This window comes from Manis javanica, chromosome 5 (assembly GCF_040802235.1).
Source record: "Manis javanica isolate MJ-LG chromosome 5, MJ_LKY, whole genome shotgun sequence".
NCBI classification, from domain to species: domain Eukaryota; kingdom Metazoa; phylum Chordata; class Mammalia; order Pholidota; family Manidae; genus Manis; species Manis javanica.
Genome location: NC_133160.1, coordinates 14,481,632 through 14,503,215, shown reverse-complemented (window position 1 = coordinate 14,503,215; position 21,584 = coordinate 14,481,632). Strand labels below are relative to the sequence as shown.

Sequence of the window (21,584 nt, the reverse complement as noted above, 5' to 3'; positions counted from 1 at the left end):
AAAGTGCCTAGCATGCAGTAGGCACACAACTAATATTTGCCAAGGGAAAGAATACACGTTTGAGTGTGACTGCTGTTAAGTTAGGGTCCCTGGATATGCTCACACCAAAGACACAGATGGGGGCCAGATTTTCCACCTTGATCAAATTTCTAAAGCCTTATTTCCCTGAATTCATTTTAATTTTCCCTTAAGACATACAATATCTTTCCACTTTGAGGTAAAAGAAGAAATAGAAACTTCACAGAAGGGTGGCAAAGAGAATTTTCTGAACCAGGGAGGCTAATGTGGCAACTGGGACTTAATAGAAAATGTAGCTCCAAGCTTCCTGGCAGCTAAAGCAAATAGTGAAACCCATGGGCCACGGAACCTTTCTTACCCAGTAGAAGGAAAGGAAACCTATTCCTCAAGAGCCATGCTTATCCGTCTGGGAGGGTGATGTGCCCAGGAGTCCTTGGTAGTATCACATCGGGGGTCAGGGGGAAACCAAGAAGCTTATTTTTGGGTGTGTGTATTTGCTCAATGGTAAATAAATTAAAACACAATATTTACAGTAAGGGAACAAGGAATATATTAAGGAATTTTATGTACAGTTCCCATGAATGTTTAGGGTAAACTATATACCAACAAAGGTAGTAGAGGTTTTCTTTGGGCCGCCCTAGCTGTGCCTCAGTCTCCTGGGGTGGAGATGTAACCTTGGAACAGTGAATTAAAATTTCTGAGCCTCACTAACCTCATCTGGCAAAAATGATTATTGTGCAGATGAAGTGAGAAGATGCATGTTAAGTGTTTGAGTTGGTAAATGCTTGCTGTGCTGTTCTTTATATTATTATCATATTATCATGACCTGAAGGCTAAGAGCATAGACTCTGAAGCCAGACAGCTTGGGTTGGAATCTCAGCTCCTCCACTTACTAGTCCAAGTGACCTTGGTCAAGGTCACTTAGCCTCTCTATGTTTCAGTTTCTTCCTCTGCAAAACAGGTCCCATAGGATATTCTGAGGGCTAAATGAGTGGACGGTTGTAAAGCCCTTAGAACAGTGTCTGGGCACATGGTGCTTTGTAAGTGTCTGTGTAATTACTCATAGTTTGTTCCCTTCTGCCCTTCGAGGTCCTTCAGGAGAAGTTAGAAAATAACAGCTTCAAAGAGAGACAAGCGATTTCCATACACTGATTTATAGAAAGAATGCATCTCTCTCATACCAGTTGTCCTAAGAGGTGTTTGCTTCTTAGAAGACTGAGAATCATAATGGGTTTATACTGGTGAAATCTTCGGAAGGTGGCTGGCCAGATCTGAGCTATTTGGGGGCATAGCCCATTTCCCTATGGCTCCTTGCACCCTTCCAGGGAGCCTGACAGAGGGGACTGTTGGCGTTTTTGGCACAGCCACGGGGAGGCCAAAGGGAGGAGGAGGCAAGGAGCTCCCGGGATCCCCCCGCCCCTCCCCCTTCGCCCAGTGAGTAATGACATTCACGGAGAGCGGAGGGAGGGAGCGAAGGAGAGGGGCAGGCTCGCGAGGCCATGTGATGCTGGGCGACCGAGAGCCGCAGCCGCCGGAGCCTCTTCCTTTCCTCCCTCTGGTTTCGGGCTGTCATGGCGACCCCCAACAGCCTGACACCCACCAGCTGCAGTTGGTGGCCCATCTCGGCTCTGGAGAGCGATGTGGCCAAGCCGGTGGAGGGCCCTGACGCGTCCGAGGCGGCCAGCCCCGCCCATTGGCCCAAGGAGAGCCTGGTTCTGTACCACTGGACCCAGTCCTTCAGCTCGCAGAAGGTAGAGCCCGTTGGGAGTAGGGGAACCGGATGCGCCGGTGGCTAGGAGGCTGGGGGAGGGGACCCGGAGGGGCTTTCCGGCTCTTGAGGACCTGGTGAGAGATGGAGGGTGGGATCTGGGGTTCGGGGCCCTGGAGGACGGGGTACCCTGGGCTGCTCTCCCTGGAGGTGACTGGTCCTGTCGTGGGCCCCAGGAGCACCGTCCCTAATTCCGGGAGCATCCACTATGCCTCTTCCCCTCCCAGAAAGACCCGGTCTGTTGAAGGACTGAGGAGGGAGACAAAGGCAGGGAAAGGGAACGGGACTGCCGGGAGGGCGGCCTGTTGGAGGGGGCGGCTGCTGCGGCGAGGGAGGGGGAGCGCCGCCTCGGGTCCGGCCTCCAGCCCCGGGAGCCCTCTCCGCCGTAGGCCCTCCCTGCGCGCCGCTGCCCGCGCTACCACAGGTCCTGCAGGTCACGGCTCCTCCGCCCCGCTGCCCGGCTCGGGGTATTCCTCTGGCCGGGGCGTGAACGGTCTGTCTTACCCTATCCCCCAACCGCCTTATCTTGATCTGAGACCTAAGGGGTTAAACAATCTCCTCAGACCCTCTCGGCTCAGCCCCTAAGAGCTAAGTTTTGCGCTTAAAGGCACAGACGGCCCCTCGAATCCTTCTAAGACCCAGGGCAGCTGCGGGGCAGTTGGGAATCCGGCCCGGTGCTCAGTTATCCGGGTTCCGGCTTCCTGGGAGTTAGGGCCGAGTACGGCGCCTGTGAGACGGGGCGCCGCTTCGGGGCGCAGGCCCCCGCCGTGCGAGGCTCTCCTGGCTGTGGGGCGCCGATTCAGCACCATGGCCAGAGCCCAGCAGCGGGTCCTTTTGTTCCATTCATTCTCCAGATGGAGAAACAGATTATAAAAAGAAAGGGCCTTGGAACAAAAGGACTGGGTTTGAGGCTTGTCCCAGGCTCAGTTTCATCATCTGGAAAATGGGGTGATAATAATAACAGTAATAGCTACTTCTTTTAATTTGAACCCTTCTCAGGGTTGCTGAGAGGGTTGTTGAAGAGGTGTTGTACCTTAAGCTTTCTAGACTGGCACTACTCAAACTTGACATGTAGATTAGGAACCCTGCATGGTCCTGGTTAAAAGAGACTGCTGGGTTCCACCCCAGATATTCCGGTTCTGTAGGTCTGGAGTGGGGCCCAAGATGCTGCATTTCCAACAAGCTACCAGTGGCTGCTGTTGAAGATGGTCTACCAATCCCTCCAGTGTAGAGTACAGACTTTGAGGCCAGACAGTGAGAGAGCCATCTTTCCCAGTTACTCACTGTGGAGCTTTGGACGGATCACACTGCCTCTCCAAAGACTCAGTTTTATGATCTGTAAAGTGGACCTAATGACAGTATCTCCCTCCAAAGGCTGTTTTGAGAGTGAAATGAGATGATGCACAAAAAGTGCTGACAGCAGTGCCTGGCTCATGATCAAGGCTCTGATAATAATAGGTGTTATGGTGTTACTGAAGTGCTAGGTAAAGGAGAGGTCAAGTTATGCAAGGTCACATTGGGACTCAGCCATACATTCTACACATGCATGTTGAGCACCTACTATGTGTCAGACTCTATGCAAGCTGCTGGGAGGTTGGAGATGAATCAGACTGACCTCCAAATTCCAGAATCTCCTCCTACACAGAACTCAGGAGCCAGGCCCCAGACTGGACAGGGACAAAGGGATGGCACCTCCCATCTCCATCGCCTGAGGGAGCCTCCTGCTCTTCCCACAGTGGAATATTTCCCATTTGGCCTGTGCTCAGGGCGAAGGTAGCCCCTTAATCAGGAATGGGACTACCCACTGCAATCCACTTGTAACTAAGCCTCTGACCAACCCAGCCTGGGTATCTTCCTGCCTTCCTTGCCAGGGCCTCCCCCTTGCCCAGGGGCCCATGGTGGGTTCTAGAGGTGGTGTATCCTGCCAGAATGGGCATGGGCTTCAGATGGTCCTGGGTTCCAGTCTCCTCTTGAGTGCTCACTGGCTGTGTGACCTTGGACAAGTCACTTCACCTCTCTGTGCAATATCCTATCTGGACAAAGGGACTTTTGCATCCTACGTTGCAGAATTTCTGGGGATTAGGATGACATGAACATATGTTAAGTATCTTACACATAGTAGGAACTTAGCAGGTGAGTTTCCTTCCTTTCTTTCAGTCCTGAAGGCCCTTGCCTGCACACAGGGAACAGCTCCCCTTTGTGAAGCATCTGAGAAACCTGTCCTTAATAGTACATGAACTATTAATAGCAGAAAGTAGCCCACCTCTAAGAGTGGTGGTGGCTCCATGGGGCATCTGGGGACTATTCCAGAGCCAGAGGCAGCAAGACAATGAGGGGGACCAGAGGCCACGCTCTGGGGTCTGACCGCCCTTCTTCTGTTAAGTCCCCAGCCTTTTGAGCATCCTTTTGCCCTCATACCAGCCAGTTTTTTTTAAAACCAAGATTTCTACTTACTGTGTGACATTGGGAAAGTTATTACTGTCTCTGTGCCTGTTTCCTCTTAATCTCAGTTCTGCCACTGACAGCTGGATAATCCTGGGCATGTTGTCTAACCTCTTATGCCTCAGTCTAAGTTGTACCTGTAAACTGAGAAGAATAACACCTCTTTGGTAGAGTCATTGTGAGGACTCAGCAAATGTATCCTTATCAATTACCTAGAGCTGCACCTGGCACATAGAAAGTGCCCAGTAGGTGCACTTACATTTACCAGACATGAGGTCAGACCCCAATCTGCCACTCTTCGCTGTGGGACTTCATGCACATCTTCACCCCTGTAAGTCTCAGCTTCCTCATATGTTTAGCAATTACAGTACTGACCTCTAAGGGTGTGAAGGTTCAATGATATGAATGGTCACATACTTAGCCTTTTAAAAATGCCTTTTAAAAATGCCTTTTAAAAATGCATGGTAATAGTGAACTTTCAGGCACCATCAGAGATGGTCTTTTGTGGCCTTGGAGTTTGGAGGAGTCTCTGAATGCATGGTGTCAATGTTAGTGTGCTTCTGAGGCTGTTCCTGCTTCTAGCCTCCTTCTCCCATATATCCTGACTCTCTCTGGTCCTCAGTTTCCTCAACAGGAAACTTCACTAGATGTTTGACACAACCTGACTTCCCTCAAGACAGGAAGAGCTGCCCTACTTCTGTATGTCCCTAGCCCTTCAAGCATCCTTCTCAGTTTTTAAAAACCAAGTTTGCTACTTACTAGCTGTGTGACTTTGGGCAAGTTACTTACTGTCTCTGTGCCTTTTTCCTCTTTTGTAAAATGAGCGTGATACTAGTACCTACCTCATTAGATTTTTATGAGGATTAAATAAGTGAATACACATAAATGTCTTAGAACAGTGCCTGGCATAGAGAAAGTGCTGTGTGAGAGCTGACTATTTCTACTGTTGTTATTCCCACCAGGGTGGGTCTCTGAGGGCCATTCCTTGGCTCCTTGAAGCAAGCCTGGTTCAAGGTTCCCTTACCCCAATTTCTCAAGGACTGCCTTGCCTTGGATGTACCTGTGGGAGCCCTTGGCCCAGCCTTCCATCCACAGGAGTAAGAGGCCTAGATATGGGTCCTGCCAGAAGCCAGTCCTGACACCCAAAACTAAGCAGGTCTCCTGGAGCCCCCTCCCAGACATGGCAGGAAGGAAGCAAGAGGTAGAGGATGACCTCCACCCCCACCCTGGCTTTGCAGTTCAAGTTCTTGGGCACTGGCTCCCCAGCCTTGTCCATGCTACACTTGATCACATACCAGCCCCCACCCCACTCCCACAGGAAGTGCACAGGTGAGAACTGCAGATCTCAGCACTCCTCTGCTCAGAAGCCTGCAGGGGCTCTCCAGGCCCCTCCAGAAGAAAGCCAAAATCCTCATACTGGCCTCAGGCCTTACTGAAGGATCCTAACCTTGCTTGGGTCATGGGCCCCTCATCAACTGGGGAAAGCTTATAAACCTTTCTCAGAATAATGCTTTTAATTGAATAAAACAAAATACATAGGATTATCAGATCAGGAGAGAAACCAGTCATACTGAAGTCTAGCTACTGACATATATTTAAAACAAATCCATTATATAATAATGCACATTTCTGTATTAACCATCATATAACCTGAGCTAGTGGCAGCACTGGTAACTACTGTAACACTGATGTCGTGATGAGTGTATCCGCAACAACTGTGAAGTGATGAAAATATCTGATTTCTAGTGGTGACAATATTACAGGCACTGCTAACACTACCATGCTTTGTCGCCTACACTCATAAAGGAAGAAAATGCTAAATGTCAGTATGAGATTACTGAGAATAAACATGTAATTTTCTCATCCTAATTCAAGTACTCCCTGAATTTATTCCCTCGGTCTGGAAGTGTCAATTAAAAGATTCTGTGCATGATACTTTCTGACCCCCTCTCCATTCATCTGCACCCCCAGCCCACCTTGTTCCAGCCACACTGGCCTTTTCACTGTTGGTCAAACATGCCAAATATGCTCCTGCCTCAGGGCCTCTGCATGGGCTGTTCCATCTACCTGGAACTCTCTTAACTCAGATCCCTGTGTGGACCACTCCCTCATCTTTATTAATTTAAAAAAAATAGTATTTAAAATAAATAAACTGAGGCTCAAAGATTCTGTCTTTTACAAAGTCACACAGCAGCTAAAAGGTTGGCCAGAGTTGGCTGGCAGCGCAGCCCATCACAGTTGCCTTGGCCTGGTTGAGGAGGGACAGTGCTTAACCAGGACAGTGAAGCACCACTGGGTGAATATCAGGCACCTACAGGGAAAATAGTTTGCCCAGAGATGGTTGATGTCTGGTCATACTGAGTGGTGACCACCTAAGTCTGGTCCAGCTCCAGGGGGCAATGGCCTTGGAGATGATGGCAGATGGCTTCGGTGGCTACATGTCCTTCCCCTGGGCCTGGCTTCCTCCCCCGCCCCTCCGCCACAGGATGGCACATGGCTCCAGCCTGCAGCTCAGCTAAAGGATAAAGTCTCCTTGGCCGCCTGCCTGTAACCCCAAGGCAGCTCCAAGCAGGACTGTTATGCACTAAAGATAGTCCCTCCCCAGGCAGCAGCCCACCTGGCACCCTCACTGGAGTCCCAGGGCAGGGCCTGCAAGAAATTCCTTGGGGGCAGGTCCCATGCCAGGATGGAAGGTTAAATGTTGGGACTTGCCAAGGACAAAGGCCTGGTTCGGTTTCAGTCGCTATCCATTCAGTGTGGCCTGGAGGCTGATGCAGGTCCAAGCCTGATCATGGAGGTTTGGGATACCAGGACTGGCAAGAGGAAGGGAAAGCAGCAGTTTGGCTGAACAGTCAGCTGAACTCCAGCCTTGACTGCTCTGGGGCTTCTCCAGGGCCCAGGCATCACTCATGAGCTCCAATACACACGTGCACACATGTACTCACTCATGTACACTACACATACACACAGGGGCACGCCCTCACACTGGCACACTCGTATCTACACTAATGTGCATGCACTCACAACATGTGAATACTCACTCATCCATACACACCACAGTCACGCACATATATGCACGCACACACACACCTCTGCCCATTCACACAGTCGCCACTGATGCTCAAGCTCATGCACTCACACACTCACACACCCAGATCCAACAGATGCCACCTCCGGGTGCTCTCCCTGCCACAGTTCCTCCCCCTCTCTCAGACAGACCAGCAATTCCCTCCCACAGCCACCAAGGAGGGCATCAGAGCCAGCCCTGTCTCCTGCACAGTCTGCTTACAGTAGGGCTGCAAGGAGCTCCATGGAATACAGAGTCCAGCCCCTCATTTTACTAATAAGGAGGTTCAGGAAGGGGCAGTGATAATTCAAAGGTTACACAGCATTGCCTCCCAGCCCCATCCGCAGGACCTGCTTTTGGCTAATGGAGAAGGAATCTGTGAATGAGTGTTGGAGTTTCAGGGGCTAATTACCTCTTCCTTCCCACAGTCCATCCAACTGAAGGGGGTGTTCATGTTAGCTGTGAGGTTGGGGTATGAAGTACTCTAGGACATCAACCAGGGGTGGAGGCTGTGTGTGTGTGTGTGTGTGTAAGAGTAATGATAGAACCTATGTATTAACCTCCTGTTCTGGGATGTTATCCATGTCATATCATCTCAACCTGGAACCTTGAAGGAATGAATTACATTTCTCAGTTCATAGGAAGTAGCATCAGAGAGGTCAAGTGACTTTCCCAAGGTCACACAGCAAATAAGCAGCAGAGCCAGGCTTCAAGTCCAGCTTTGTCTGTCCCCAAAACCTGATTTACTACAAGTACTTAAGACACATTATGTCTTCTATGTGTCAAGCATTGTTTCACAGGTACTGATGTATCTAATCCTCATAACAGGCCTCTGAAGGAATTGCTCATGGGACTCCCATTGGACAGGTTAGAAAACTGAGGCACACAGATGCTAAAGCTATTTGTAAAGCCAAGTTATCCAGCATGTTGAGTCCTAGAGCTGGAATTTGAACTGACAGTCTGGTACCCAGCCCAAGGTTCTGACCATGGATACTATGCTGCCCCTTCAGGGTACTTAATCCCTGGCATCCAGGAGGGAGGCTGGGGATGCCCAGGCCCAGGAGCTACCACCTGGGTGTGGGTTGGGGGGGGACATCAGTGTTCCAGGAGAGCTCTGCCTCTCTCAGGGATGCCCTCCCTTTCCCTGGACTGGAGCTGTAAGTGGGGAGGGCTGGAGTCACTCGCCATCCTTTTGCTTGCGGACCTTGGACAAGTCCAGCCTTCTTTCTGAGTCGTAGCCCAGGCAGGGGACAATTGGATAGGTGATCTCTGTTTCCGGTTCAGAAATGTTGAGCTGGGTCAGGAGCATCCCCAAGCCTCAGAGCTCTCCATTAGTTTCTACCGGCTCGAGTGTTTGTCTGAGAATCCCTAGAAACAGAAGGAAAGACCAAAGGGGGGTGAGGCAGGCCCAGGACTTCCTTGGAAGGAGCCCCCAGGACAGAGATTCCTGGTCTGAGAGTCAGGAACCAGTGCTTCCAGTTTTATGTCTGCTACTAAATTTCTGTGTGATTTGGGGCAGGTTACTTGCCGTCTCTGGGCTTTAGTTTTCTTATCAGGAAGAACAGGGAGATGGTCCCTACTCTGCTATCTTCAGGGAGGCTGTTGTGAGCATCCAACAACCAGATGGGAAGGTGTTTGGGGGCAATAAAGGGCTCAACCGGCCACTTATTTTTACCCCATTTTGTTTCCCAAATAATTTGAGAAAGTTAGCTATTGATTATGATGATAATAAAAATTTCTGTGGCTCTCCCAGCCAGATCTACCTCTGGACCCAGGCTGATGGACAATCATAATAATGAAATCATGCCTTGAGTGCCATCTATCTACCAGACACTTGGTTGGTACTGTTAATACTTTCATTTTTCAAATAAGGAAACTGAGGCTCAGAAAGTTTAAGGAATCTGCCTAAACTCACAGAGCAGAGCCCAGAACCCTGTCCCAGGTATGTGCAGCTGTGGAAGCCCACCCCGAAACCCCAGACAGCTCTACCCATTTTCCGCGGAGTAGGGCTGTACTCTTCCCACAAAATGCCAGGCCCCTGGGAGATGGCCCCCTACCCAGGTGCCCAAGAATGGGCTGGAGGCAGCAGTGTCCCCTCCTGTGTGTGACCTCTGACCTCCCTCTTCACATGCCCCACCCCACCTGGGCAGAGTGTCCCCGTGTGTCTGCCCGCCTTCCCCGCTCTGACCCTGGAACCTGCAGGTGCGGCTGGTGATCGCTGAGAAGGGCCTGGCGTGTGAGGAGCGGGATGTGAGCCTGCCGCAGAGTGAGCACAAGGAGCCCTGGTTCATGCGGCTCAACCTGGGTGAGGAGGTGCCTGTCATCATCCATCGTGACAACATCATCAGCGACTACGACCAGATCATAGACTATGTGGAGCGCACGTTCACAGGAGGTACGGCTCCACACCCACGAGGGTCGTGGCCCTAGACCCCAGGGGCCTGCAGGCTCGGACAGGGGCCCAGAACTTGGGAAGCCTGGTGAAATCGATTGGGACCATAGGCAAGGCCCAGTTTCCCCTGAACGGAACCCTCAGGAACTGCAGAGCCACTGGCATGGACACAGGTCCCTGGGACCCCATAAACCCCTCCTTGGTACTCCAGGGAAAAGGCACAGCCCAGATGCCTGCCTAGGTATTCAGGGTTAAGCCTCCTTCTCTCGGGCACTCTGGAACCATAGGCATGGCTACAGACCCTCGAGAGCCTCTCAGACATGAGCAGAACCCAAATGCCCCTCTAAGACCCACAGACAGGGCTCAAGTCTCCCAGGAATGCCAGGGCATAGGCAGGCCCAGACCCCTTTACCATGTGCCCTTGGGAACCTTACAGACGTGGGCCCAGATGTCCCAGCACAATGCAGACATGAGCAGGGCCCAGATGCCCCAAAGCCCAGCAGAAACCTGTGTCCTCTTCCTCCCTCCCTTTGGCCTTCCTCAGGCTCAGGAGCCCACTGCCCAGGGATGAGAGGGTATCAGGGCCCAGACATTCTCTGTTTAAAAACAATATGCATAGTTGCCAACTTTTAAAAACCAAGGAGAGTTGAATGTTAAACATCCAGGTTCTGGCTTCTCTTGAAGTCTGCAGCACTGGGCCTAGACCTCCACCTGGCAACAAGCCTGCAGCAGTGGGGCAGCTTGGGGGGCTCCAGTGAGGACAGGTAGTGGGCCAGGACCACCAGGGGCCCCTAGCAGCAGGTGGAGACTTTACCTCAAGAGTCCAGGAAAGGGGATGCACCTGAGATGTCCAGGCTGTGACACGTCAGGGTTCCAGGATGCTGGGGGTGGGAGTTGGGCATAGAGCCTGGCCTCTCTGAGTCAGCGGGGCAGATGGGTGCCGAGGCAGGACCCTAGGCCCCTTGGTCCAGCCCCTGTGTGCCCTGCAGAGCATGTGGTGGCCCTGATGCCTGAGGCGGGCAGCCCGCAGCACGCCCGGGTGTTGCAGTACCGTGAGCTGCTGGACGCCCTGCCCATGGATGCCTACACGCATGGCTGCATTCTGCACCCTGAGCTCACCACTGACTCCATGATCCCCAAATACGCCACGGCTGAGATCCGCAGTGAGTGCCCGGGCTGGTTACCCTTCGTGCCCCTCTTTGCCCACCTCTTCCCTTTCAATGGGAGTCCTCTCTCTATCTGCTCCTCCTCTTTGTCTCATACTCCCCTTCCTCTTATCTCTCCTCTGCCTCTTCCCACCTCTGCCTCTCTCTATCCCTTACTCCCTCTGTCTCTGTTTAATCTCTCTGCCTTTCACTCTGAGAGTCTCTTGATGCAGCCTCCTCTTTATCTCAGTTCTTCCCTCCCTCTTCCTTTCTCTCTCTCTCCCTCTCTGCCCTCTGTTGGCTTTCTCTCCACCTCTCTGGCCCTCCATTCAAATTCACGCTGTTTCGAATGCAATGTGTCTTTCTTCCTCTCTGGCAGTCTCTCTCTCTCATTTCCCTCTCCTGCCCCCATACTGCTCTCCTGCCATTCCATACAGAAGCTACGGGGCTCTCTGTCCCACAAGAGGCTTGTCTTGTCCACAGGAGCTAGGCATCTCCCCACCGAGTCCTACAGGGCCGGGACCTAGGGGTGTGGGGGTTGTGGTTGGTAACCCAGGGCACTGAGTGACAGCAGGGTTGGTGTACCAAGGAAGGATACCCAGAGATGGCAAGTTCCACCATTGGGTCTCCGATTTCTCATTCAAGCATCATCCCTGTTGTCCTATCTGCCAGCCTGGAAGTGCCCACAGCCTCGTTCATCCTTTTGTTTCCACCACTCAGTAAATGGAGTTACATTAAATGACAATATCCATCAACAACTGTTTACAGACTTTGGTCCAGACTCTGTACAGACACTATGGAGTCCTGTAGATAAAGCATGATGATTCTAAGTAGATAACAGGTGATCAGTAAATGGTCACTTCCTCCCTCTCAAAGGAATGAGGCTGATTGGGATAGTAGGAAGGGGGCAGGCTGTGGGACTCGATCTCATCCCTTTAAACTGCTCTTGAACAAGACTCAGGATTTACCTATATTGTTCTGACCCCATTTAGCCCAACATTTATGAGGCCTCTTACGACCTAGGATAGGGGTACAGGGTTGGGGACAGAAACAGCTTCATCCCAGGGTCACTGTTCCTAGGAAATAGAAAGACAAGTGACCTGGTAATTACACTGTGGGACTAAGTAAATTTGAACAACCTCTCACGAGGGCAATTTAGCACTCTATATCAAACAGAAAAGGGCCCACACCAGGGAGATTATCCTGCAGTTACACGTGGATGTGTGCACCAGAAGGATGTCCAAGGATATTCATTGCAGCATAGGTAATAGCAAGAGGTTGGAAATAACCCATGAGTTGGGAACTGAGTAAGTAAGTGATGGTACTTCCATGCAATGGAATACTGTGCAGCTATTACAAAACAGTAAGTATACAGAATGTTCTCTAAGATACATTAGTGAGTAGAAAAAAAAGTGAAGGGCAAAAAAATGCATCCAGTGTGCTATCATTAATATATTTAAAAGAGGGTTAAATGGATACACAGTTGCTTGCAAACAGAAGGAGTATTTCTGGAAGGATGCATGAGAAGTTGCCAGTTGTGTGTGCTTTTAGGGAGCAGGACTAAGGGACTGCAGATTGAGAGGAGAGAGATTTGGTCTTCCCTGTGCTTTTCTTTTAATATTTGAATTTTCAAACAAGCTTACATGCACAACCTGTTCAAAACCAAACTGATAGAAAAAAAAATTAACCGAGTATGAATTAATGTTAAAAGGGGAGCATGGAGGCTGTGTGATCACAGAAGATTCCCTTCCCAGCCTCTGGGGTCATGGAAGACTTCTGAAATGCAGCAACATCCAGGCCTGACTAAAAGTTAGAAGGGGAAGGGGAGAATCCTTTCAGGTTCAAGGGTAGGAGAGGGCATGGTGTGTTCTGGGAACCAAAGTAAGTTCAGTGTGGTTGAAGTGTAGCACGAGGGAGGTACAGGTGGTTGTGGCGTGAGTCTCAGGAGCTGGAGCAACAATGACGGGAAATGACACAAGCAGATAAGCATTTTACAAAGATCACTCAACCAAGAGATGGATGAGTGGGACAGCTAGGAGGTCCTGACTGTCGTCTAGGTGAGCAATGACGGTGGCCTGGACTAGGTGCAGGCAATCCCTAAGTGCTTTTGGGGGCTCGGCGTGCTCCTCATCCTGTCCTGAGCCATTTGAAGGTGCCTAGAAGGCAGCTGGGGGTGGGGGATGGGGGTGGTCCAGAGCAGACCCAGCCTGCTTCCTCCTTTAAAGAGGAAGGAGAGGATCTCAGGGCTCTGCCCATCTTGGGGAGGCACGGAGGGACCTTTATAGGATGCATAGGTCATCCTGCAGTGACCCCTGCTATCAGTCCAAGGTCTTCTCTTGACCTGGTCTGCCCTCCTGGAGTCTAGAGAGCTGCTTGGGCAGCACTGGCAAGAGAGAAGATGCTGTATTTGACCTTCACATTCATAATACATCAGTAAGACTTAATATGGCCCCAAAGCTGAAATGTCTGCCAGTGTGCTTATTGGGGTTTTTATCAGGCAAGGAGATAGGGTGGTGAATGGTGAAACCTCATAGGGCAGAAGATTAGCAACTGCAGTCACTCATTCACTCACTCCATCCACTCATTCATTCATTCAACACTCACTGAGCTCCTGTTCTATGCCAGGCCTATACTGGGTTTTAAGAGAACAGGGATGTGTGTTGCTCTCCAACAGCTCAAATTCTAGTGGGAAACATAAACATCCAGAGATAAGTAGAGCATCAACATCTCCATGAAGAGCAGTACAGGTAATGCACTGCACACATTTACAGGGCACTTCTCACAGAAACGTCAATGTGAATTTGTGCAATGGCAGTTCTGATTGGTGTGCTTGCATTCTGTGGCAAACATCTGTACAGTGTACACTGGAGGACAAGGCATTGAGTGGTTAGATCTCTTAGGGAGTCAGGAAGAACTTCATGGTGGCAGTGTTTGTGAGCTGGATCTGGACAGGGATTTTCAGGAACACAAGAGAAGTCTATTCTGGGAGAAATATGGAGTGTGAACAAAGACCTGGAGGTTTGGAATGGTCTGGCACATTCAGGGAATGCCAGGCATTTGGAGTGGCTGAAATGTTACCGTCTAGAGACAGGGACAGTTGGGGAACTCAGTGATGGAGTTGGTGGCGGGTGAGGACATGGGTCCTGCTAGATCGTGTAAGGCAAGCTGAGGAGTTTGGACAATGTCTGAGGGCAGTGACGAGCCAGGGATGGATTTTAAGCCGGGAGTGGCGTGGCCAAGTATGTATTTAAGTAAGGTCTCTCTGGCAGAAGTGGGGAGAAGGGCTTGAAGGGGAGAGAACACAGGTGACAGAGGGCGAGTCATAGTCGCCCAGGCAAGAGATGAATAGGGCCGGTCAGAGGGTTGAAAGGGAGAAGTTAAACATGAGCAAGACTAAGGAGGAAGAATCAACGGGACCCGGGCCGATTTAGTGTGGGCAAGAGGGAGGAGGGGAAATGGAGGACAGCCCCACACATCGGACTTGGCTTAGTGTTGGGGAGGGATACTGTGATTTGGGGGAAAAGCAGGTGAAGCAGGAAAGATGATGAGGTTGGGCAGGCCAGGATGTGTTCAAGAAGCCTAAGGGATGTCCAAGTTGAGTTGGGGTGCAGGGAGATGACAGGGCAGGGTTGGGGCACCACTACCGTGACCCACCATGTCCCATACTTACCAGCCAAGAATTCTAGGCAAGTCCTGCCTCACTCAGGGAATAGACCTCAGGATCTTATCCCACTTAATATTTCCACCTCCCCTTGTAAAACCCACAGCTTACAGTTAAACTTTCTCTAAAATTTTTTTATAAGAATTGGTCAAACTATATATCAAACACAGATGTTTAAGGTATCATCTGCAGTCCAATGAAACAGTACACAATTTAGTCTAGACAGTAGGGAATACCTGCATGTTCAAATAAAGTTCATAAAATTTAATAAAAAATAGTTTACCATCCATCAGTGAGACCAATAAGATGCTTGATGAAACTTTTTTAGTGCCTAAATCATAAGATTTGATATAGTAGATATAACAGGCTACAGTTAGACTTTCAAAGTTAGATTATAGGACACTTCCTCTCTCCCAGTGAGAATAATTCTCAAGGGACTGCCTTGAATTCTATCATCAACCCATGCTCCATCACTCCTGTCTTTTTGGCTTCTTTAAAAGGACAGTTTTCCTGGGAAAGATGGGTAATTGAATCCCTAACTCTTCAGGGAAGTTGCCTCCCCACAAGTGAAAGTTTCAAGACACCAAAGGTCTCATATAGATTTTCTTGCATTAAACACGTTTTTCCTTGTGGGCTACAAGGGGTGAGCCATAGGCTGAGCATCAGACAGATCCAGGTTTGAAACCTGTTCGGCATTTACTAGTGTAGAATGTTCCTTAGCCACTCTGAACCTACTTCCTCACTACAGAAAGGGGTGGGAGGAGACGTTCCCTGAAACATGAGTTTGTTCAAGTCTAGGATTAAATCTGCCTCTGGAAATTTCCTACTCATCCCCAAGAGTACAGTGTCCTCCTCAGCAAGGTCTCTTGACACCTGCGTCCCAGGCAGGTGGCCCTCTGGGTCCCACAGCATTCTGTGCACTCTTCACTAGAGGATGGACATGCTGTTTCATTGAGATTTCTTTATGTGACTGTCTCTCCCACTAGCCTGAGCCTAGAGCAGGATGGTGTCGCATCCATCCCTATGTCCCAGCCTGTAGTGACATAGTGTCTACTAAGGTTGGCTGTTGATATTGGTACTTTGCAAGCCAGTGTCTGGGACCTACTCCAAGCTGTGTGGGGGAAGGTGACACCAGGTGTCAGGAAAGGACCTGTCCTATTCTCTCCCCAGGACATTTAGCCAATGCCACCACAGACCTCATGAAGCTGGACCACGAAGAAGAGCCACAGCTCTCTGAGCCCTACCTTTCTAAGCAGAAGAAGCTCATGGTGAGTGCCTCCTGGCCTGCTCATTCCCCTTGCCTACCATCTTCCCATGGAAAAGAACAATTGGGAGGCACTGATTCTAATAGAAGATCAATGGATGAGATGAAATGGGAAAACCACTGGCTGGTTCTCTGGCCCTTTCTCTTCTGTCATTTACTGTCTACTTGACCTTGGGAAAGCCACCGTCCCCATGGAGCCTCAGTCTCCTCACGTTTTAGGTTGTGCCCCTAAAAACAGAGCACTGGACAGAGGCTCTTGGGTAAGTATGGGACTGAAGGAGTGCTCTGAGGGGGTCCCAGAAAGGATTAGAGGGATAGGAAAGAGGAAGGAACCAAGTTCACCTGATCCCGCGGGGAGCTCCCGAGCGTGAATGGCACCACAACATCAATCTGCCTTGAGAAAAGAGGCCAGCCTTTCACACCTGTGTCAGTCAGTCACTGGCTACAGATTTCCTGGTGCGGGAATGAGGGGCAGGGAGATAACATCCCAAGTATTTCTGGGCAGCAACTCAGGCCGAGAGCAATTCTCTGGAGAAGGGCCGACAACGAGAGGCTGTCTGCCAGTGTTCACAGCAGCTGGTCTTCGGGAGCACCAGCCCCAGGAAGTGAAAGGCCTCTGCCCAGGACTGCCCAGCTCACGGGAGCCTTATGAGTGCCACATGAGGGCGCTTTGTAATAGAGGGGCACTTACACACTTGAGGGGATATTTGGAGGCTGGGTTTGCTGAAGAGGGTTTGAGCCAAGCTCCTTCCTTTACCCACCGCCCGGGCTCTATTCAGGCCAACCCAGCCCTGGTTCCTGCCTGTCCCGCCCCCAGGCCAAGATCCTGGAGCACGATGACGTGAGCTACCTGAAGAAGATCCTCGGGGAGTTGGCCATGGTGCTGGACCAGATCGAGGCTGAGCTGGAGAAGAGGAAGCTGGAGAACGAGGGTGGGTGCCGGCTCGGGGTAGGCGGGTGCTGGAGCCCACCCAGCCCACCTGCCCCTGCCCAGTTCCAGACTCTTAATCCCCAGGGTCCCAGAGGTCCTCCAGACTGGTTAGGGTCAGGAGCCATGGAGTCGGACAGACCTAAGTTTAAGTCCTAACTTGGCCACTCAGCAGTTGAGTGATCGCGGGTCAGGTACTTCACCTCCCTGGAACTTAGTTTACCATCTGTAAAATGGGGATAGTAATAATAACTACTTCAGAGAGGTGTTGAGACACAGCATGAAATAATACATGTGGAGTGCTCAGATCAGTACTTAGCACCCAGTAGGTGTTTAATAAAGGTTGGTAAAGATGATGGTGGTGGTGGTGGTGACCACTGCCCACCACACCATCTCACCCTTCCCCTGCTCAGGGATATATTTTGGCTCCATGTATTATAGTAATCTGAGTAACTCCATTTAGCAGATGAGGAAACTTGTGAACTTCCCAAGGTCACACAGACAGAGGTGGTGGAGCCTGGATTCAAACCCTGGATCCCAGAGTTTGAGTTCTTACGTACTACCTCTGGCATGTCTTATGTTCTGTGAAAGGCTGGTAAGATGAGCACCACCTTCACAGGGCTATTGTGAGCGTCACTGAGAACACGTACCTAAGGGGCCAAGCACATCTGGGTGCATGGTGTGGCAGTGTCCACAAATATCAGCGACTGTGATGCTCGAGGGAGATGCAGGGTGGGACCTGGGTGGGGGCCAGAGCTGATGGTTCTGAAGAATAGCTGTGGACACACGTTCCTCAGGTGATTCCTGGACTGGGAGCCTCCTGCCCCCACTCCCTGTGTTGGTCCTGAGGTCTTCCAAGAGGAGGCAGCATCGCACTGCCCCACGGCAAGATGACTGGGGTTGTACAAGACGGAGCCTGTGGGCAGTCCTTGTGTCCCTCTGGTGATGGGGGTACAGCAGGGAAGGTGGCTATGGGCTCTAAACTTCTGACTGGCTGGACCCACATGGTCTGTATGGCTTGGTCACCCACTGGGGCACCGCTGAACCTGCCTTGGGTAACATTTACCCCCACTCCTCTTTGAATTCACAATCCCTAGCCTTAGATGGCCTCCTTGCAGCCCGAGGCCTTCCACTGTCCCCTCTCTAGATGACTATTGATACCTTTGCCTTTTCCTCAACTCTCTAACTACTTCCCCCACATCCTCACACTTAACTGGCATTTTCTTTCTGTATCACTGAGAAAATAGAAGCAAAGGAAAAGACTGTAGCTTTGACCCCATAGCCACCCACCCACCAGTATTCGTGTCCGTACATACACCATATTTTATCAATTCTAAAATGCATCTTTGTTAACATCTAACATCTCTGAAATTGGAACATCCTCACAATCAATAGTTTAATTGGTATCACTTGTTCTCTCTAGGATGGATGTCTTATACTTGATAGCAACATAGATTTGAAGAAATGCAGTACCACACTCTACTTGAACCAGCTCAGTCCCTCCCTTGTGTACTAGACGCCATCCACACTCATCCATGTCACACCAGCAACTCTCTCCCCATAGAATCATTTCCCCCTTTTTGCTAGACCCTTGCCACCAACATGCTGGTTGTTTCCTCCCAAACACTCTTGACCTGCCTCACGTTATTGGCGTATCCTACCCATTACAGCAAAACTTGAAAACTCCTTGATCTTTCTCACCTTCTCCAATTCCTCTCCTCCTTTCTCTCTCGAACTCCCTCCAACCCAGCTTTCATCATCAACACCTACTCCACCTGCTCTTGTCAAGGTCACCAGTCGCCAGATGCAATCAGAATTGTCAGGCCCTCTCTTATTTGACCTCTGCAGCAGAAGTCCTTGGAACACTTTTTATCTTGGTTTCCGGGACACCATGGTTTCCTGGTACATCTCCCACTTCACAGGCTATTCCTTATGCTCATTTGCTGGTTTCTCCTTGTTGCCTAATATCTAAATCCTGAAGCCCCAAAGCCCAGCCCTTGGTCTTATTCTCAGATCTGTCTGCATGTACTCCCTTGATGATGTCATCCCACCTCCATGCTGATAATGCACACTTGAACTAGGCACATGTACCTTTAATTGCCAACTCATCCCTCCCCTTGGATATCTAGTAAGCATCTTGAAGGTTACATATTCAAGAAATTCTAATTCTTGAATTCATTATACTTTACCTCCTCCTCCCCCGAAACTGTGAATCTCCTGAGGGAAAACATCGCATCTTATCATGACTTCTTGCCCAGCACATACTTGCCCAGACAGACATTTGTTGGATGAATGAATAAATGCATGAACAAGAAAACAGAGTGAAATGGGCAGAGGAAGCTTAGGCTTATGGTGGAGGGCATTAGACACATGGACTTTCTAAGCTGAAGGGAACACCAGTTCAAAGGTGCAGAAGCAAGCTTTCCAGGAAAGCAGATCTCACAGAAGTGAAAATGGAGGGAAAAGCATTCCAGGCATGAGGTACAGTAGGGGCAAAGGCCCAGAGGCCAAAATGGGTGAGGCCTGCTTGGGGGGGAACAGTGGATAGGCGGGCAATTCATGAGAAGTCAGAACTAGAGAAATATATATTGGAGATAAACTATGGAAAACGCTTAAAAGCCAGGGAAAGAAATTTGGACATTAACTCATAGATAGTGAGGAGAATGAGGGCTTTTGAGCAAAGAGATGATGTAGGAGAACAAAGTAACTCCAGAGTTTCAAGTCTAAATGACGGGGAGAAACATGTTACACAAGCGTTTCCTATATATTCAGGCTAATTTTAGATGGTATATGACCACAGTGATAAATAATATGAAACCACATAGTAAGAATAACTTACTATCAGTTATTAATAACTAAGCTATTCTTTTAATTCTTTTGTTTAAAGGAAGAGTATTAGTATTATCCCAGTATATAACCCCTTTATAATAAGTGTCAATATCTGCCCTTTTCCTTAAACTAACAAATAAGGTAAGACTTGGTCTCAGATTTTTGGTGGGCAGTAGTATCCAGCAGGAATTTAATAACATTTGTTTTGTTTTTGTTATGCTTTTATCCCTGCATGTAGTTTATGGCAAAGGATACTGTTAATGATGCAGTTTCTCTTTTCTTCCATCAGTCATTCAGTAAAGAACTGAGCCAGGCACAGGCCCAGGTGCAGGGGACACAGCAGCAAACAAGGCAGACCAAAATTCTTGCTCTTGTGGAGCCTCCTTCTAGTAAAGGGTGACCGCTCAGAAACAAAAGGAGCATGCACAAGATGTCGTGTAATTATGGGGACAAGTTGTATGGGAGAAAACAAAGCAGGGGAGGAGGGTAGTGGCTCCTGGGGCTGGGGTTTCAATTTTAGATGGGTGATCAGTGAAGTCCCCCAAGAAGACGGCATTTGAGTAAAAATGTGAAGGTAGAGGAGTAAGCCCCGTGGCTATGGGAAAAGATTGTTCCAGGCAGCGGGAACAGCAAGTGCAAAGGTCCCGAGGTAGGAGGCCGGGACGGCTGAAGAACAATGAGTTAAAGGGGAGAGAAGTAGAACACAAGGTCTGAAATACCTGGGGCCAGATCACCCCTAGGCCATTGGAAGGCCTCCACCTTTTACTCTATGACAGGGAGTCATTCGAGGGCTTTGAGCATGATCTGGCTTAGATTTTAACAGGATCACTCTGGCTGCTGTACTGAGAATAGATTCTGGGGAGTCAAAGGCAGAAGCAGGGAGACCTTTTAAGGGGACACTGTGGTATTTCAGGTAGGAGATAATGGCTATTTGGACCAGGAAGGTAACAGTGGTGTTAACATCAAACTCTGAGTGTATTCCCAAGATAAAGCTAATGGGAACTGCTGCCAAATTGTATAGGAGATGTGGGAGAAAGAGAAGCATTTGACACGGCATGGGGCTTTTGGCCTGATGGACTGGAAGGATGGACATGCTGTGACTGACATGGGGATGAGTGCGGTGGGTTTGGGGTGACAATCAGTGATTTGGTTGTGGACATGTGGCATCTGAAATGCACAGTAGACACCAAAGTGGAGCTGTAAAATGGGCAGTTAGATATATGAGTCTAGAGTTTGAATACATGTATTTGCACTTTAAAAGTCAGTTGATTTAAGGAAAAAAATAGAGGTAGTATAAGCATATGGCAAAAATCATGAAAGTTGTACAGCAGTGACTGACCTTGGGAAACACTATAGCAGGCAGACAAATGCCAGATGAGTCACAAGAGAGCAGTGAGTGTATGGGGGAGAAAGGCTGGCCCCACCCCCAAATCTTCTCCCACTCTAGGGCAGAAATGTGAGCTGTGGCTCTGTGGCTGTGCCTTTACCCTCGCTGATGTCCTCCTGGGGGCCACCCTGCACCGCCTCAAGTTCCTGGGACTGTCCAAGAAATACTGGGAAGATGGCAGCCGGCCCAACCTGCAGTCCTTCTTCGAGAGGGTCCAGAGGCGCCTGGCCTTCCGGAAAGTTCTCGGTGACATCCACACCACCCTGCTGTCGGCCGTTATCCCCAATGCGTTCCGGCTGGTCAAGCGGAAACCCCCATCTTTCTTTGGGGCGTCCTTCCTCATGGGCTCCCTGGGTGGGATGGGCTACTTTGCCTACTGGTACCTCAAGAAAAAATACATCTAGAGCCGACCCAGGCTTGGTGTCTGACTGTTGGTGTCTGTGCTGTGATTCCCAGTGAGCTCTCAGTTTTGCACTGTCTCATGAACACTTGGACAGCCCCTTCCACCCCTTGTTCGGAGTAATTCTGTCGTCAATGTGAAAACATTCCATAGTTTAGAAGTAGACATCGCCAATGCCGTGAGTTGAGGCCATGGCTCTACTAAAGGAGAAAAGGAGCAAGTGAGAGAGAGAGACGGAAACAGTATGAATGCCTTTTCTTTCGATTCAAGGTCCAGGATGGAA

The 21,584-nt window shown here is 49.8% G+C and overlaps 1 protein-coding gene across 2 annotated transcripts in view; it reads left to right on the top strand.

The window, feature by feature from the left end:
• The window catches only part of GDAP1L1 (ganglioside induced differentiation associated protein 1 like 1), a 35,977-nt gene extending 14,648 nt beyond the window's left edge, over window positions 1–21,329 (top strand). The window contains exons 1-6 of one of the 2 annotated variants that reach the window (XM_017677779.3): window positions 1,247–1,769; window positions 9,498–9,690; window positions 10,677–10,850; window positions 15,664–15,761; window positions 16,575–16,689; window positions 20,962–21,329. In XM_017677779.3, coding sequence (XP_017533268.3) covers window positions 1,590–1,769; window positions 9,498–9,690; window positions 10,677–10,850; window positions 15,664–15,761; window positions 16,575–16,689; window positions 20,962–21,305 — 1,104 coding nt within the window. In that variant the 5' untranslated portion in view covers window positions 1,247–1,589 and the 3' untranslated portion in view covers window positions 21,306–21,329. Of the gene's footprint in view, window positions 1–1,246; window positions 1,770–9,497; window positions 9,691–10,676; window positions 10,851–15,663; window positions 15,762–16,574; window positions 16,690–20,961 lie in introns of those variants that run through there. The other variant, XM_073236569.1, reaches the window with a different exon arrangement.
• Window positions 21,330–21,584: the final 255 nt, after the last annotated feature.